This window comes from Ranitomeya variabilis, chromosome 5 (assembly GCF_051348905.1).
Source record: "Ranitomeya variabilis isolate aRanVar5 chromosome 5, aRanVar5.hap1, whole genome shotgun sequence".
Taxonomy (NCBI): Eukaryota; Metazoa; Chordata; class Amphibia; order Anura; family Dendrobatidae; genus Ranitomeya; species Ranitomeya variabilis.
The window spans coordinates 271,621,451-271,638,734 of NC_135236.1; the positions used below are offsets into that span (position 1 = coordinate 271,621,451).

A 17,284-nucleotide genomic window follows, 5' to 3' on the forward strand; every position below is an offset into this window, starting at 1 on the left:
CCAGTCCTGGATTGGAAAGCAATGTCTGTGGCAAGTTGGGGTTGTCAGGGAATTCATGGCGACGCTCCTGTGGTGTCAATTGCTTCATCCACTCCTTCTGAGGTCCCTGCGTTTTTGTCAGATTACCAGGATGTATTTGATGAGCCCAAACTCAGTTCTCTACCTCCTCATAGGGATTGTGATTGTGCTATAAATTTGATTCCTGGTAGTAAATTTCCTAAGGGACGACTTTTCAATTTGTCAGTGCCGGAGCATGCTGCTATGCGGAGCTATATAAAGGAGTCTTTGGAGAAAGGACTTATTCGCCCCTCCTCGTCCCCTCTTGGTGCGGGGTTCTTTTTTGTGGCTAAGAAAGATGGTTCCCTGAGACCTTGTATTGATTATCGCCTTCTAAACAAAATCACGGTCAAATTTCAGTATCCTTTGCCATTGTTATCTGATCTGTTTGCTCGCATTAGGGGGGCTAGTTGGTTCACCAAGATAGATCTTCGAGGTGCGTATAACCTTGTGCGTATTAAGCAGGGTGATGAATGGAAAACTGCATTTAATACGCCCGAAGGCCATTTTGAGTACTTGGTGATGCCTTTTGCACTTTCTAACGCTCCTTCTGTCTTTCAGTCCTTTATGCACGACATCTTCCGAGAATATCTGGATAAATTTATGATTGTGTATCTGGATGATATTCTGTTTTTTTCGGAGGATTGGGAGTCCCATGTTGAGCAGGTCAGGATGGTGTTTCGGGTCCTGCGTGCCAATGCGTTATTTGTGAAGGGCTCAAAATGTCTTTTTGGAGTCCAGAAGGTTTCTTTTTTGGGTTTCATTTTTTCTCCTTCTGCTATTGAGATGGACCCAGTCAAGGTTCAGGCTATTCATGACTGGACTCAGCCTACATCTGTTAAGAGTCTTCAGAAGTTCTTGGGTTTTGCTAACTTTTACCGTGGCTTCATCGCTAATTTTTCTGGTGTTGTTAAGCCATTGACGGATTTGACCAAGAAGGGCTCTGATGTTACTAATTGGTCTCCTGCGGCTGTGGGGGCCTTTCGGGAGCTGAAGCGCCGGTTTTCTTCAGCTCCGGTCTTATGTCAGCCAGACGTCTCCCTTCCCTTCCAGGTCGAGGTTGATGCTTCTGAGATTGGAGCGGGGGCTGTTTTGTCACAGAGAAGCTCTGATGGCTCTGTGATGAAGCCATGTGCTTTCTTTTCAAGAAAGTTTTCGCCTGCCGAGCGGAATTATGATGTTGGTAATCGGGAGTTGTTGGCTATGAAGTGGGCATTTGAGGAGTGGCGGCATTGGCTCGAGGGAGCTAGGCATCGTGTGGTGGTCTTGACTGATCACAAAAATCTAATTTATCTCGAGTCGGCCAAGCGCCTGAATCCTAGACAGGCTCGTTGGTCGTTGTTTTTCTCCCGTTTCGATTTTGTGGTTTCGTACCTACCTGGTTCGAAGAATGTGAAGGCTGATGCTCTTTCTAGGAGCTTCGTGCCTGACTCTCCGGGAGATTCAGAGCCGGCTGGTATTCTCAAAGAGGGAGTGATTTTGTCTGCCATTTCCCCAGATTTGCGACGGGTGCTGCAGAAATTTCAGGCGGATAGACCTGACCGTTGTCCACCAGAGAGACTGTTTGTCCCAGATAGATGGACCAGCAGAGTTATTTCCGAGGTTCATTCTTCGATGTTGGCAGGCCATCCTGGGATTTTTGGTACCAGAGATTTGGTGGCTAGGTCATTCTGGTGGCCTTCCTTGTCGCGGGATGTGCGTTCCTTTGTGCAGTCTTGTGGAATTTGTGCTCGGGCTAAGCCTTGCTGTTCTCGTGCCAGTGGCTTGTTGTTACCTTTGCCTGTCCCGAAGAGGCCTTGGACGCACATTTCCATGGATTTTTTTTCAGATCTCCCTGTCTCTCAGAGAATGTCTGTCATTTGGGTGGTGTGTGATCGTTTTTCTAAGATGGTCCATTTGGTGCCCTTGCCTAAGTTGCCTTCCTCCTCCGAGTTGGTTCCTCTGTTTTTTCAAAATGTGGTTCGTTTGCACGGGATCCCTGAAAATATTGTTTCCGACAGAGGATCCCAGTTTGTATCTAGATTTTGGCGGACCTTTTGTGCTAAGATGGGCATTAATTTGTCTTTTTCGTCGGCCTTCCATCCTCAGACGAATGGCCAAACCGAGCGCACTAATCAGACTTTGGAAACCTATTTAAGATGTTTTGTTTCTGCTGATCAGGATGACTGGGTGACTTTTTTGCCATTGGCCGAGTTTGCCCTTAATAATCGGGCTAGTTCTGCTACTTTGGTTTCGCCTTTTTTTTGTAATTCAGGCTTTCATCCTCGTTTTTCCTCGGGTCAGGCAGAGCCTTCTGACTGTCCTGGAGTGGATGTTGTGTTGGATAGGTTGCATCAGATTTGGAATCATGTGGTGGACAATTTGAAGCTGTCACAAGAGAAGGCTCAGCGCTTTGCCAACCGCCGTCGCTGTGTGGGTCCCCGACTTTGTGTTGGGGACTTGGTGTGGTTGTCTTCTCGCTTTGTTCCTATGAAGGTCTCCTCTCCTAAGTTTAAGCCTCGGTTTATCGGTCCTTATAAGATTTTGGAAGTCCTTAACCCTGTGTCTTTTCGTTTGGACCTTCCGGCATCGTTTGCTATTCATAATGTGTTCCATCGGTCGTTGTTGCGGAGGTATGTGGTGCCTGTGGTTCCTTCGGTTGAGCCTCCTGCCCCTGTGCTGGTTGAGGGAGAATTGAAATACGTGGTGGAGAAGATCTTGGACTCTCGTATTTCTAGACGGAGGCTTCAGTATTTGGTTAAGTGGAAAGGCTATGGTCAGGAGGATAATTCCTGGGTTGTCGCCTCTGATGTTCATGCGGCCGATTTGGTTCGTGCCTTCCATGTGGCTCACCCTGATCGCCCTGGGGGTTTTGTTGAGGGTTCGGTGACCCCTCCTCAAGGGGGGGGTACTGTTGTGAACTCCGTTTTCAGGCTCCCTCTTGTGGTCACAGATGGTATTGTGTGACTTTGGTTTTTTGGCTCCCCCTGGTGGTTTGGTTTAGTATCCTGCAGGTCTGGCTGGATCAGCTGCCTCGTTATCCACCAGGGAGGCTCCTATTTAGCTCTGCTTCACTTCCACTTGTCGCCGGCTGTCAATGTATTCAGTGCTATTCTGATTGCTCTTGATCATCTTGTTTTCTGCCTCTTCAGGATAAGCTAAGTTCTGTTTGAATATTTTTTGTTCATATGCTTGCAATGTGATTTCTGTGTATGATGAGTCTAGTCCAGCTTGCTAATATGTGATTTCTTTTTGCTGGTAAGCTCTGGGGTACGGAGTTGCTTCCCCCGCACCGTTAGTTGGTGCGAGGGGCTCGAGCAATCTCTGCGTGGATATTTTGAATAGGGTTTTGTATTGACCGCACAGTTCCCTTCCTATTTTCTGCTTTCTAGTATTAGCGGGCCTCATTTGCTAAATCTAATTTCATCTCTGCGTTTGTGCTTTCCCCTTAACTAACCGTTAATATTTGTGGGGGCTATTCTATATCTTTGGGGTCTTTTCACTGAGGCAAGCAAGGACTTTCTTTCCCTCTAGGAATAGTCAGTTTCTCAGGCCGTGACGAGACGCCTAGGAATTTTTTAGGTAACGTTCCACGGCTACCTTTAGTTGTGTGCGGATAGGATCAGGTTGCGGTCAATCTAGTTACCACTTCCCCAGAGCTAGTTGTCCTTTTAGTACTTAGCTTGTCTGACCTGCGATCCTTGCCACTGGGATCATAACACCTCCCCGTATACTCACCTGCTCCTGGCGCGGTGCAGTCCCTGCTTCCCCGGCGCTGCTGCTTCCTGTACGGAGCGGTCACCGTTACCGTTCATTACAGTAATGAATATGCGGCTCCACCCCTATGGGAGGTGGAGCCGCATATTCATTACTGTAATGAGCGGTACCATGTGACCGCTCAGTACAGGAAGAAGCCGAGGCGCCGGGCAGCCAGGGACCTGCAGGGACCGCACCAGGAGTAGGTGAGTATAATTAGACAGCCCCCGCTCCCTGGCCCTGCCAATCCCATCCTTGGACCGCTGCATCATCAGGCACTCTGCACTGCAACATGGTGTTGAGTGCCTCTGACCTCCCGGGCCCCTGACCTGCCGGGCCCGGTCGCAGCGGCGACCGCTGCGACCGCGGTAGTTACGCCACTGCTGGTATTGCCACGTGGGCACATGGGCCCACACATCGAGGAAAAAAAAAAAACAGGCCCTAGCCCTGGTACAAAAATTCTACTGGGCTACAGGTATTTCTACAGTCCTGACAGCACTCAATCGTGCATGTAATATCTGTCAGACCTGCAATCCCGGTCAACTTCACCGTGTACCCCCGAAGCACCTTGCTAAGCCCGACTATCCTTTCCAAAGGCTCCAGGTGGACCATATCACGTTGCCTAAGTCTGGAACGTATGAATATTGTCTGGTGGTTGTCGACATGTTCTCCAGTTGGCCAGAAGCATTCCCCATTACCAACGTGACTGCAAAAACTACAGCAAAGAAACTGGTGATGGAAGTCATATGCAGATATGGTGTTCCAGAAGTTGTTGAAAGTGACCAAGGCCCGGCCTTTTCTTCTCATGTGGATCAGGAGGTTCTGACAATGCTTGGATCCACTGTAGCCCTCCATACTCCGTACCATCCACAATCCAGTGGGAAAGTTGAGAGGCTGAACGGCACACTGAAGGGACAATTGACCAAAATGATTCAGAAGACTACGGCTCCATGGTCAGAGCTCCTACCCATTGTACTGTAACACATTCGTACTACCCCTATTGCAAAACATGGCCTGTCCCCATATGAAATATTGTTTTGTGCTAGGCCCCCAGTTGCAAATTTCCAGCCTCATTAGTTATCAGAAGAAACTGACCGTGCTGTTCAATATGTTATTCAGCTTAGTAAAAATCTTGCTAACACCCATGCTCTAGTTTCTTCTTCCCTTCCAGATTCAGCAGAAACCGATATTTGTTATAACTTGAAGCCTGGTGATTTTGTGGTCGTGAAAAGGCATGTCAGAAAACATGGACTAGAACCCTTGTATGACAGTCTCTATCAGGTCCTCCTTATTACTCCTATGTCAGTAAAGCTGGAAGGAAGGCCGACGTGGATCCACGCATCGCACTTCAAGCTGGTTAAACAGACTAGTAGCAAATAAGGGGCATAATGTTTTGTTTTTTGTTTTTGGGGAGACCACATGTAGTACAGATGGGTATAGCCAATAAAATTGTCAGTTCTATTTTCATTTACCCTATGATTACATAAATGTGGGATAAATTGGTTAGGGCCACTTACTATCTAGATAATCAAATTTGGGATATATTGTGTTAGGGGTCGAGTTCCCGCCTCTGCACAGGGGGAATCTCGGGCCATCTCCGCTGCGGTCACATGGTCAGATACTGCAGCTAAGTCCATTGGCCCTTTCAGGAAAGTCCTGTAGGTGCTAGGACTAAGTCCTGCTTGGCACACACTGAGCATGCCCAGGGCAAGATCTCTCAGTGGAGATTTAGGGTCACATGCTCAGGTATGGCAGCCTCTCATTGGTCCTTCTAGGAAGGTCTTTTACTTGCTGCAGCTATATAAGGCTCGCATGGCCGCACAGCCATGCGCTAGTATTGCTTTCATTTATGTACTTTGCGCCAGTGTGGTCTTGTAAGAGTGTGTTCAGGGACCCGGCTGAAATAAGCCCCTAGAATGCTGGCACCTCCGGCGAGGAGTTCGTATGCTTGTGTGTTCAGGGACCTGGCCGAAATAAGCCCTTAGAATGCTGGCACCTCCGGCGAGGAGTTTCGTGTGCGTGCAAGACCACTGACTGCTCTTGTTTAGACAGTCAGCCTGTGCCTCTGTGGAGTCTAACAGGGCGCAGCGCTTTGTGTTCACGGCTGCTCTGTGAAGTAACAGAGTTAGCTAACACTGCCAATAGTTCCGCTATTTGGTAGCAGCAGGTTCTCCTGCACGGTGGACCCCGGGCTGCGAACGCATCTATCTTAATAAAATATACACTTTCATTAGGTGCGTTCCGCTAGCCCTATCCTAACATAATACTAGCGCTAGGGTCTAGCTAGTAAATGGCGGACATACAGCAATCTTTGCGGTATATCCAGCAGCTGGAGGGTAGGTTGGCGGCTCTCGAGAGCTCAACCTCAGCTGTGGATATTTCCGCAGTTGCTGTACAGGCTGCTAGCGTGGCTGCAGCAACTTTGTCCACTGCCACCCCTGTTCCGACATTTTCGCGCCTCCCGCTCCCAGAAAAATTTTCTGGAGAAAGCAGATCTTGTAGGGGATTCGTGAGTCAGTGCTCTATTCACCTTGAGCTTCTGGCAGCACGTTTTCCCACAGAGCGGGCTAAGGTGGGATTTATTGTGTCCCTCTTGTCGGACAGGGCGTTGGAATGTGCTACGCCGCTGTGGGAGCGTGGCGATCATGTGGTGCAGAGTGCTCCGTTGTTTCTGAGCACTCTGAAACAGGTCTTCCTAGGACCTCAAGTCACCCATGATACGGCGCTCCAACTGCTGGCATTAACTCAGGGTGAGTCCTTGGTCAGCCAATTCGCCATCCGTTTCCGTACTTTAGCTTCAGAGCTGGAGTGGTCGGATAAGGCCCTTATACCCATATTTTGGAGGGGCCTGGCTGATCACCTTAAGGACGCTCTGGCCACTAGGGAGATTCCTGCCACACTGGAGGAGTTAATAACTGTCTCTACCTGCATTGACCTCCGTTTTAACGAGCGGAGGTTTGAGCGAGCCCAGTGTAGGCAGAGGTTTCGGCTGGCTCCCACCTTCGCCAGACCTCTGGAATCTCCGGTCCTGGTTCCTGAGTCACATGAGGCCAGGGAGGTGTCACGAGCGGATTCTAAGTCCCGGACCGCTTGGGCATCCAAGGTTCCTCATGTTTGCCAGCAGTCTGGACATCTTGCCACCAGATGTTCTCAGCGGTCGAGGAGACGTCAGCCTCTAGTGGTAGTCGGGGGAGGTACACTAGATACGGCGACGTTTGCCTCAAAATTGTCCTTTACGGGGACAATTAACATTGGCTCATCTTCCCACTCAGTAGAGCTTTGCGTGGATTCTGGAGCAGAGGGCAATTTCATGTCTTCCGCCTTTGCCCAACGTCACGCAATACCCCTGGTTATGCTAGCGCAACCAGTTACGGTACGAGTGGTGAATGGGTCGACACTACCTTCACAGATAACTCACCAGACCATTCCTTTTACTCTGTCCATGTCGCCATCCCATCAAGAGACAATATCTCTGCTTGTCATACCTGAGGGTATTGATGAGGTCCTGTTGGGGATACCTTGGTTACGGTATCACTCTCCACATATCGAGTGGTCTTCTGGCAGAATTTTGGGATGGGGTGAGTCTTGTGAGGGTAGGTGTCAAAGGGAGTGCGTTCAGGTTGCTACTACTGAGGTACCCACAGATCTATCCTCTCTCCCCAAGCAATGCTGGTCTCATGCGGACGTGTTCTCCAAAAAGGCTGAGGAGACTCTTCCGCCTCACCGCCCCTATGACTGTCCTATTGACCTCTTGCCTGGTGCTGAGCCTCCCCGGGGTCGAGTTTATCCGTTATCTCTCCCGGAGACGGAGGCTATGTCTCAGTACATCCAAGAAAATCTGGCAAGAGGGTTCATCAGGAAGTCAGTGTTGCCTGCTGGGGCTGGGTTCTTCTTTGTTCAGAAGAAGAATGGGGAACTGCATCCATGTATTGACTACAGGGGTCTTAACGCCATCACCGTTAAGAACAAATACCCATTACCCCTAATATCTGAGCTTTTTGATAGGCTACGGGGGGCAAGGATATTTACAAAATTAGATCTGCGGGGTGCTTACAATCTGATTCGCATCCGTGAGGGGGGCGAATGAAAGACGGCTTTTAACACCAGGGATGGGCACTATGAGTATCTAGTGATGCCCTTCGGGCTCTGTAATGCCCCAGCCGTTTTCCAAGACTTTGTGAATGACATCTTCTGGGATATGCTCACCACCTCGGTCGTAGTCTATCTGGATGATATTCTCATCTACTCTCCAGATATCGACTCCCATCGGAGAGATGTTCGCAAAGTCTTCGACCTCTTACGGGCAAACTCCCTCTACGCCAAGTTAGAGAAGTGTGTGTTTGAGCAGGAGTCCTTGCCATTTCTTGGTTATATCATCTCTGCCCAGGGTTTGGCTATGGCTCCTGCCAAGCTACAGGCTGTGATGGACTGGCAGGAACCCCATTCTCTTAAAGCGGTGCAGCGCTTTATGGGGTTCATTAACTACTATCGACAGTTCATTCCACACTTCTCAACGTTGGTAGCTCCCTTGGGTGCCCTTATCAAGAAGAGAGCAAATCCCAAATTGTGGTCTGTGGAGGTCTCCAAGGCCTTTAATTCCATAAAGTCACATTTCGCCAGCGCTCCCATCCTACATCGCCCCGATGTAGACAAACCCTTTATCATGGAGGTGGATGCCTCATCTGTTGGTGCAGAAGCAGTCCTCTTCCAAAAGGATGCTCAAGGTCGGAAGCATCCTTGCTTCTAATTTTCAAAGACCTTTTCACCAGCAGAGAGGAATTATTCCATCGGGGACAGGGAGTTGCTGGCCATGAAATTGGCCTTCTCGGAGTGGAGACATCTCTTGGAGGGAGCTCGTTTTCCTTTCCAAGTCTTCACAGACCATAAAAATCTGGTGTACCTACAGACAGCCCAACGGTTAAATTCTCACCAGGCTAGATGGTCCTTGTTCTTCTCCCGGTTCCATTTCACCCTCCATTTTCTTTCAGGGGAGAAGAACATTCGTGCTGACGCTCTTTCTCACTCCGTGTTGTCATCAGTGGAGGAGGAAGAGGAGCCTCGGCTTATTGTCCCCACTGAGAGCCTGAGAACCGTAGCCCCGGTTTTGCTAGAGTCTGTGCCTCCGGGCAAGACTTTTGTACCACCCAATTTGCGACCGGAGGTTCTGTCGTGGGCTCATTCATCCAGGGTGGGTGGTCATTTTGGGATAAAAAGGACATCTGAGCTGTTGGCGAGGACGTAATGGTGGCCACATATGGTCCGTGAAGTCAGGGATTATATTCTGGCGTGTGTCTCCTGCGCCAAAAATAAGTCTCCACGACAACGGCCAGCTGGGTTACTCTATCCATTGCCGGTGGCAGACAGGCCCTGGGAGATGGTCGGGATGGACTTTATGGTGGGTTTGCCCAAGTCTCGGGGCTGTACCATCATTTGGGTTATCACCGATCACTTCTCTAAAATGGTGCATTTGGTGCCGCTTCCGCGGTTACCTTCGGCACGGGCCTTGGCAGCGTTGTTCATAAAGCACATCGTTCGCCTACACGGTATGCCAGACAAGATTGTCAGTGACCGGGGTCCCCAGTTTGCGTCTCGGTTCTGGAGAGAGCTTTGTTGTCTTCTCAGCATTGAGTTAAATCTCTCCTCCGCATATCATCCCGAGACGAATGGATTGGTAGAGAGGGCCAATCAGACATTGGTCACATATTTGCGACATTTTGTTTCTGCCAGACAGGATGACTGGGCATCCTTGCTACCGTGGGCAGAGTTTGCGCTGAACAATGCGGTTGCCGACTCCACTGGACAAACCCCATTCCTCCTCAACTATGGTCAGCATCCGCGGGTACCTGTGCCTATGCCCGTGTCTTCTGCCGACTCCAGGGTGGCAGACTGGGCTGTGGAAGCACGGGATATTTGGGACCGCACTCAGGATGCCATTCAGGCCTCCAAGGAGAGAATGAGGTCCTCCGCCGATGCACATGACCTTTGCTCCTGGCGACTTAGTGTGGCTCTCCGCCCGTAACATCAGGCTGCGAGTGGAGTCCGCTAAGTTTGCACCTTGCTACTTGGGTCCTTTCAAGGTCCTCGAACAGGTTAATCCTGTGGTCTATCGTTTGGCCCTTCCGCCACGCCTGGGTATCACCGACACCTTTCATGTGTCCCTCTTGAAACCCGTATACTTGTCCCGGTTTTCCGAGTCATCTGCTGGGACATCGGGTTCGTCTACGGACGATTACGAGGTGAACGCTATTTTGGGGTGCACGGTGGTACGTGGCAAAAAATTTTATTTGGTGGATTGGAAGGGTTATGGTCCTGAGGACAGGTCCTGGGAGTCTGCTGAGCACATTCGGGCTCCACAGCTCATTGCTGCCTTCGAGCGTGGCGAGGCCCAAGGAGAGGGGGGTCCTAGGAGGGGGGGTAATGTTAGGGGTCGAGTTCCTGCCTCTGCTCAGGGGGAATCTCGGGCCATCTCCGCTGCGGTCTCCCATTCTTCTTCTGCCGCAGTGGAGCCTGCTCAGCGGAGACATCGGTCCCAGCGTCTTGCTCAGTTCCACTCTGTACAAAGAGTTTCTGCTGCTTTTCCTGCTTCTGCCATTGAAGTCAGTGCTGGGCAGTGGCGAGCGGAGGCTTCCGGGACTAAGTCCTGCTCTTCTCGTTCTGAGCATGCCCTGAGTAAGATCTCTCAGTGGAGATCGAGGGTCACATGGTCAGATACTGCAGCTAAGTCCATTGGCCCTTTCAGGAAGGTCCTGTAGGTGCTAGGACTAAGTCCTGCTTGGCACACACTGAGCATGCCCAGGGCAAGATCTCTCAGTGGAGATTTAGGGTCACATGCTCAGGTATGGCAGCCTCTCATTGGTCCTTCTAGGAAGGTCTTTTACTTGCTGCAGCTATATAAGGCTCGCATGGCCGCACGGCCATGCGCTAATATTGCTTTCATTTATGTACTTTGCGCCAGTGTGGTCTTGTAAGAGTGTGTTCAGGGACCCGGCTGAAATAAGCCCCTAGAATGCTGGCACCTCCGGCGAGGAGTTCGTATGCTTGTGTGTTCAGGGACCTGGCCGAAATAAGCCCTTAGAATGCTGGCACCTCCGGCGAGGAGTTTCGTGTGCGTGCAAGACCACTGACTGCTCTTGTTTAGACAGTCAGCCTGTGCCTCTGTGGAGTCTAACAGGGCGCAGCGCTTTGTGTTCACGGCTGCTCTGTGAAGTAACAGAGTTAGCTAACACTGCCAATAGTTCCGCTATTTGCTAGCAGCAGGTTCTCCTGCACGGTGGACCCCGGGCTGCGAACGCATCTATCTTAATAAAATATACACTTTCATTAGGTGCGTTCCGCTAGCCCTATCCTAACATATTGGATATACTTAATTTTACTGTTACTGTCCAAAACCAACTTATCATAGTCACTAATCAACATAGTACTGGATTACTTAACAGCAGCACAGAGTGGTATGTGTCAGGTTATTGGACCCGCTTGCTGTCATTATATAGATCCCAATAGTACTATAAAGTTAAAGTTAGAGGATATTCAAAGACTCAGAGATCAATATAATAAAGACAATGACCGTAATAAGGACAGTTGGTGGGCAGACACCTTCTCCTTTCTCAATCCAGCCAATTGGTGTAAGGGACTTGGGGGCTGGATAGCTGGAATCTTGCAAAGTTTGTTACACATCGCTGCCTTTATCCTTGTCATGTATGTAATACTAAAACTTGGTCTTTGGTGTATTTCTGTATGTATTAGGAAATTCTGCACTAGGACAACTAATGATGATACCAAAAGCATTGCCACCCCTGCTCTTCTCTACACCGATTTCACAAAGTTACCTGATGAAGATGTTGAATCCAAGCGCATGGCTACCTTCAAAAGACCTCCTCCGCTGTCATCAAAAATAGTTATCCGTAAATTGTAGTATACAGGGGGGACGGGTGCGCCGCAGCAGCCATGGCTGGTAACATACCAGTCATGTGAAGACCATACCCCTCGAGCTTCTAGCTCGGGATAGTACCTCTGATGCTGCATATTAGTTAACAAAATTTATCTAGGGGGAATGTGAAGGGTTAAACTAAGAAAAATAAAAGCAGGCTTCATTTTGTGCTTTTCGACCCCATCTTGCTGTTTTAAGATAAATTTTGTTGCTAGGTAAAGTTCACAGCTGTTATGAGACCTTGATTGTTTCAACCTGGACAGGACATGAGACTGAGGGTGTATTGTTCTACGAGACTTTGACGTACAGACTGTTCCTGCATTCTTATAGGTTAAGAACTGTGAGCGTGTTCTTATGTTGATTGGTTGAATTGTAACTTGTTAAGATTATGAAAAGTGCGACACAATAAACGGGGGCCAGGATCTGCTCGATCCTCGCAAACAGAGACACACGTCTCCGTCTGGTCATTTTCAGTTGCCGGCAACGCCCTGTGGATCAATTTGAAAATCACTGAGTCAACCGTGAAGGATCACTTTAGATCCTCCCTCAACAGCTTCATGTTGCCTCCATCCTTAAAATTTCTAAGACGGCAGTCCATTACAACAAGGTCAAGCAGCAGACATTGGGGACAATGAAGCTACAGACCGGCAGAGGGTGAAAACAACTCTCCACTGACCGGGATGACCGTCATCTTATTTGAATGTCACTCAGCAACCACAGGTGACCTACAAAAGGACTGGCAAATGGCAGCTGGGGTGAAGTGCACGGCAAGCACAGTTCATAACGGGCTCCTAGAGGCAGGACTCAAGTCTTGTAAAGCTAGAAAAAAGCCTTTCATCAATGAGAAGCAAAGGAGTGCCAGGCTGAAGTTTGCCAAAGACCATAAGGATTGGACCATAGAGGACTGGAGTAAGGTAATCTTCTCTGATGAGTCTAATTTTCAGCTTTGCCCAACACCTGGACATCTAAAGGTTAGACGGAGACCTGGAGAGGCGTACAAGCCACAGTGTCTTGCACCCACTGTGAAATTTGGTGGAGGATCAGTGATGATCTGGGGATGCTTCAACAAGTCTGGAATTGTCCAGGTTAATCTTTACGAAGGACGTATGAGTCAAGCCACATACAAGGTTATCCTGGAAAAACAGTTGATTCCTTCTGTTCTGGCAATGTTCCCCAACTCTGAGGACTGGTTTTCCAGCAGGACAATGTGTCATGCCACACAGCTAGGTCAATCAAGGTGTGGATGAAGGACTACCACATCAAATCCCTGTCATGGCCAGCCCAATTTCCATACCTGAACCCCATTGAAAACCTCGAATGTAATCAAGAGGAAGTTGGATAGTCACCAGCCATCAAAGAAAGAACTGCTTACATTTTTGTACCAGGAATGGCATAAGGTCACCCAAAAGCAGTGTGAAAGACTGGTGGAAAACATGCCAAGACGCATGAAGGCTGTGATTAAAAATCATGGTTATTCCACAAAATATTGATTTCTGAACTCTTCCTGAGTTCAAACATTAGTATTGTTGTTTCTAAATGATTATGAACTTGTTTTGTTTTTTTTTTGCATTATTTGAGGTCTGCAAGCAACTCATTTTTTGTTATTTTGACCATTTCTCATTTTCAGAAAATAAATAAAAAATTTAGTGTTTGGAACATCAGAGACATGTTGCCAGTAGTTTGTAGAATAAAAGAACAATTTACATTTTACTCAAAAATATACCGTATTTTTCGGACTACAAGACGCACTTTTTCCCCCCCAAAAAAGGGGGGAAAATGGGGGGTGCGTCTAATAGTCGAATTGCAGGCTTACCCGTGGCGGCAGAGGTGCGGCGGCAGACGTGCGGAGATGAGGAGGAGCAGTGAGCGGGGTCCCTTTCCCCGGTGAGGTGATGCAGCAGCCCGGTAAGGAGCAGAGCCGGGTGAATCCTGTTGTCATCGGTGGTGGCGGCCATCTTCCGGGGGCCGCGCGTGCGCAGATGAAGCGCTCTGCTTCCCGGGGCTTCAGGAAAATGGCCGCGGGATGCCGCGCGTGCGCAGATGGGGATCGCGGCGGCCATTTTTCTGAAGTTCTTAGCTTCAGGAAAATGGCCGCGCGATCTCCATCTGCGCACGTGCGGCCTCCCGCGGCCATTTTCCTGAAGCCCCCGGGAAGCAGAGCGCTTCACCTGCGCTCGCGCGGCCCCCGGAAGATGGCCGCCACCACCGATAACAACAGCATTCACCCGGCTCTGCTCCTTACCGGGCTGCTGCATCACCTCACCGGGGAAAGGGACCCTCTCACACCATACCTGTCACTGCGCCTCCTGATCCCAGCACCTCCTGATCCCTGCACCTCCTGATCGCAGCACCTCCTGATCCCTGCACCTCCTGATCCCTGCACCTCCTGATCCCTGCACCTCCTCATCCCAGCACCTCCTCATCCCAGCACCTCCTCATCCCAGCACCTCCTCATCCCAGCACCTCTGCCGGTAACCAGTGCTGCAACCCTCCCATGGACACCAGGCCGTGGCGTCGCCCACCTAAGCAGGAAGGGACCCTGCTCAGGTGCACGCCGTACCGCATCACCCCACCTCTGCCGACACCATGCCTCCTGTGACCCTGCTCTGCCACCGCCAGCCTTCAGGTAAGATACTGTAAATTCGGACAATAAGACGGACCCCCATCTTCTAAAAAATCTTTTTTTCTGCAATTTTCACCCCAAATTTGGGGTGCGCCTTATGGTCCGGTGCGTCTTATAGTCCGCGAAATACGGTACCTATAAAGATAAAAATCAGACAAACTGAAAATTTTGCAGTGGTCTCTTAATTTTTGCCAGAGCTGTGTATGTGTATATATATATATATATATATATATATATATATATATATATATATATATATATATATATATATATATATATATACACATACAGTACAGACCAAAAGTTTGGACACACCTTCTCATTTAAAGATTTTTCTGTTTTTTCATGACTATGGAAATTGTACATTCACACTGAAGGCATCAAAACTATGAATTAACGCATATGAAATCATATACTTAACAAAAAAGTGTGAAACAACTGAAATTATGTCTTATATTCCAGGTTCTTCAAAGTATATATATATATATATATATATATATATATTATAATGTGATTTTCTGGATTTTATTTTTGATATTGCGTCTCTCAATGTTAAAATTAGCCTACCCTTAAAATTATAGACTGTTCATGTCTTTGTCAGTGGGCAAACTTACTAAATCAGCAAGAGATCAAATACTTATTTCCCCCACTGTATGTACCACTGAGATTGTTAGCTTCAGTAATATAAACCTGGGAAAAATCATCCAGCACACTAAGTGATGAGAGGGGTTAATCAGCCATGATTAGTGCTAGGATGATTGAACAGCTGTAGAATAGGAGCAGTCCAGACATAAATACCCAGGTTTCTAGACAATTAAGTATGGGGAGGGTGTGGAGTTGCAAGCTCTAGAGATGGGCTTATATTTTCTTTTTTTTCCAAAGAAAAGCTTGATTTTGCTAATAGTTATTCCTGTAAATAGTTATGTTATGATCAAAATATATAGCCTTCTAACAAACAAGACCAAAGACCTGGGTATGTTTTACTCAATTCCTTTTTTTTTCCCCAACATTTTTGTGATGGTTTTTCCTAATATGAAGTTTGTCATTCTAGGTTTTTATATTATGTCGGTAGCCTAATTTATTTCCTTATAAAGTTTGTGGTTATCTGTTCCCCTGCAGGTGTGACCTCTGAGTTGGCCAGTACGCTGGACATTCTGCCAACAATAGCATCTTTAGCGGGCGCCCCTCTTCCTAAAGTCCCATTGGATGGATATGATCTAAGTGAACTTCTTTTTAGCGGTGAGAAGGTAAGCGGTTTGAAATTATTGTAAATCATAGGCTAGATGATCAGTTAGCCGTGATTGGACTTCTCGGCAGTCTGATGGCGGTGTATGGTCTCATGCTTTCTAGGCTGAACTTCATAGGAGAACCACGATGGTATTGCAATATATTGTATAGGCAGTTGAACAACCACAGGTTTAAATCCCCTAAGGGGACTAAAAAACAAAGTATAAAATGGGGGGAAAAAAGTTTGACATTTAAATCACCCCTTTTCTTCCTTCCAAAATAAAGAATTTTAAAATGTAAAAAAAAAAGAAAGAAACACATTTTTGGGCCACAATACCAAATATATCCATCAAGATATAAAATTATTTAAACCTTACGTTAAACGCCGAAAAGAAAAACAAATCGGAACACTAAAATTACCATTTTTTTATGGTCTCTGCACTTTTCAGAAAAAAAATGCCAAACAAATGTGCATTTAACCCAAAATGGTATCATTGAAAATGTCAGTTTAGGTAGCCAAATAAAGCCCTCCCATAACTTTTTATTTTCCTGTCCATGGAGCTGTGGGTCACAAAATATGGCGACACAAACCAAACCCTTTATTTTTCCTACAAATTTCAAGTGACCCTTTTCTTTCACACAATGAATGTTGCAAGAACAAACCCCCCCTCAAAAATGACGGAATTGAGTTTTTGTTTTCCTGCATTTTCACTGCACCTTCATCACGTGAGCTAATTTATTTATTTTAATTTACCTATTTTTGTTTAAAATCCTAGACATTTTTGCTAACTCAGATTTCTCCTTGCATAGTTCATTTAAATGGAAATGACTTGCGGAGAGTTGCTGAATAATTACCGGTACTGTAGCTGTTCTTTTACAGTTTTCTACATTTGTGTTGACGGTATACTTACAAATAAACAATTATCTCCCAGTTGGACTTCTGTCCTGTAACTAAGAACTCCAAAATGCCTACTGTTTCTGCAACCGCTCTGTGAGCAATGAAGATATCTTAAATTACACTGAGCTATCACCCCGACAGCTAGCTCTAAGGGAGTTTATGTTGTAGTAAACCATATAGAACTATAATTGTCTTATCTTGTCTTGTTTATTGCTGGCTATACATGCATTTATTAATCAGCCATACCATGAAAGCCACCTGCCTTAAGGTACCGTCACATTTAGCGACGCTGCAGCGAACTAGACAGCGATCCCGATCGCTGCAGCGTCGCTGTGTGGTTGCTGGAGAGCTGTCACACAGACAGCTCTCCAGAGACCAACGATGCAAAGTCCCCTGGTAACCAGGGTAAACATCAGGTTACTAAGCGCAGGGCCACGCTTAGTAACCCGATGTTTACCCTGGTTACCAGTGTAAACGTAAAAAAAAAAAACACTACATACTTACATTCCGGTGTCTGTCCCCCGGCGCTGTGCTTCTCTGCACTGTGTAAGCGCCGGCCAGACAGCAGAGCACAGCGGTGACGTCACCGCTGTGCTCTCCTTTCTGGCCGGCCGGTGCTTACACAGTGCAGAGAAGCACAGCGCCGGGGGACAGACACCGGAATGTAAGTATGTAGCGTTTGTTTTTTTTTACGTTTACGCTGGTAGCCAGGGTAAACATCGGGTTACTAAGCGCGGCCCTGCGCTTAGTAACCCGATGTTTACCCTGGTTACCAGTGAAGACATCGCTGGGTCGGCGTCACACACGCCGATTCAGC

At 47.8% G+C, this 17,284-nt stretch overlaps 1 protein-coding gene across 2 annotated transcripts in view; it reads left to right on the forward strand.

Annotated features, from left to right (window-relative positions):
* The window catches only part of LOC143775774 (arylsulfatase A-like), a 169,355-nt gene that overhangs the window by 115,458 nt on the left and 36,613 nt on the right, over positions 1–17,284 (forward strand). For both annotated transcript variants that reach the window (XR_013215704.1, XM_077264307.1), the window contains exon 6: positions 15,462–15,589. Coding sequence is in view for 1 of the 2 variants with exons in the window: in XM_077264307.1 (XP_077120422.1) it covers positions 15,462–15,589 (128 nt within the window). In the remaining variant the exon portion in view is untranslated. The remainder of the gene's footprint in view (positions 1–15,461; positions 15,590–17,284) is intronic.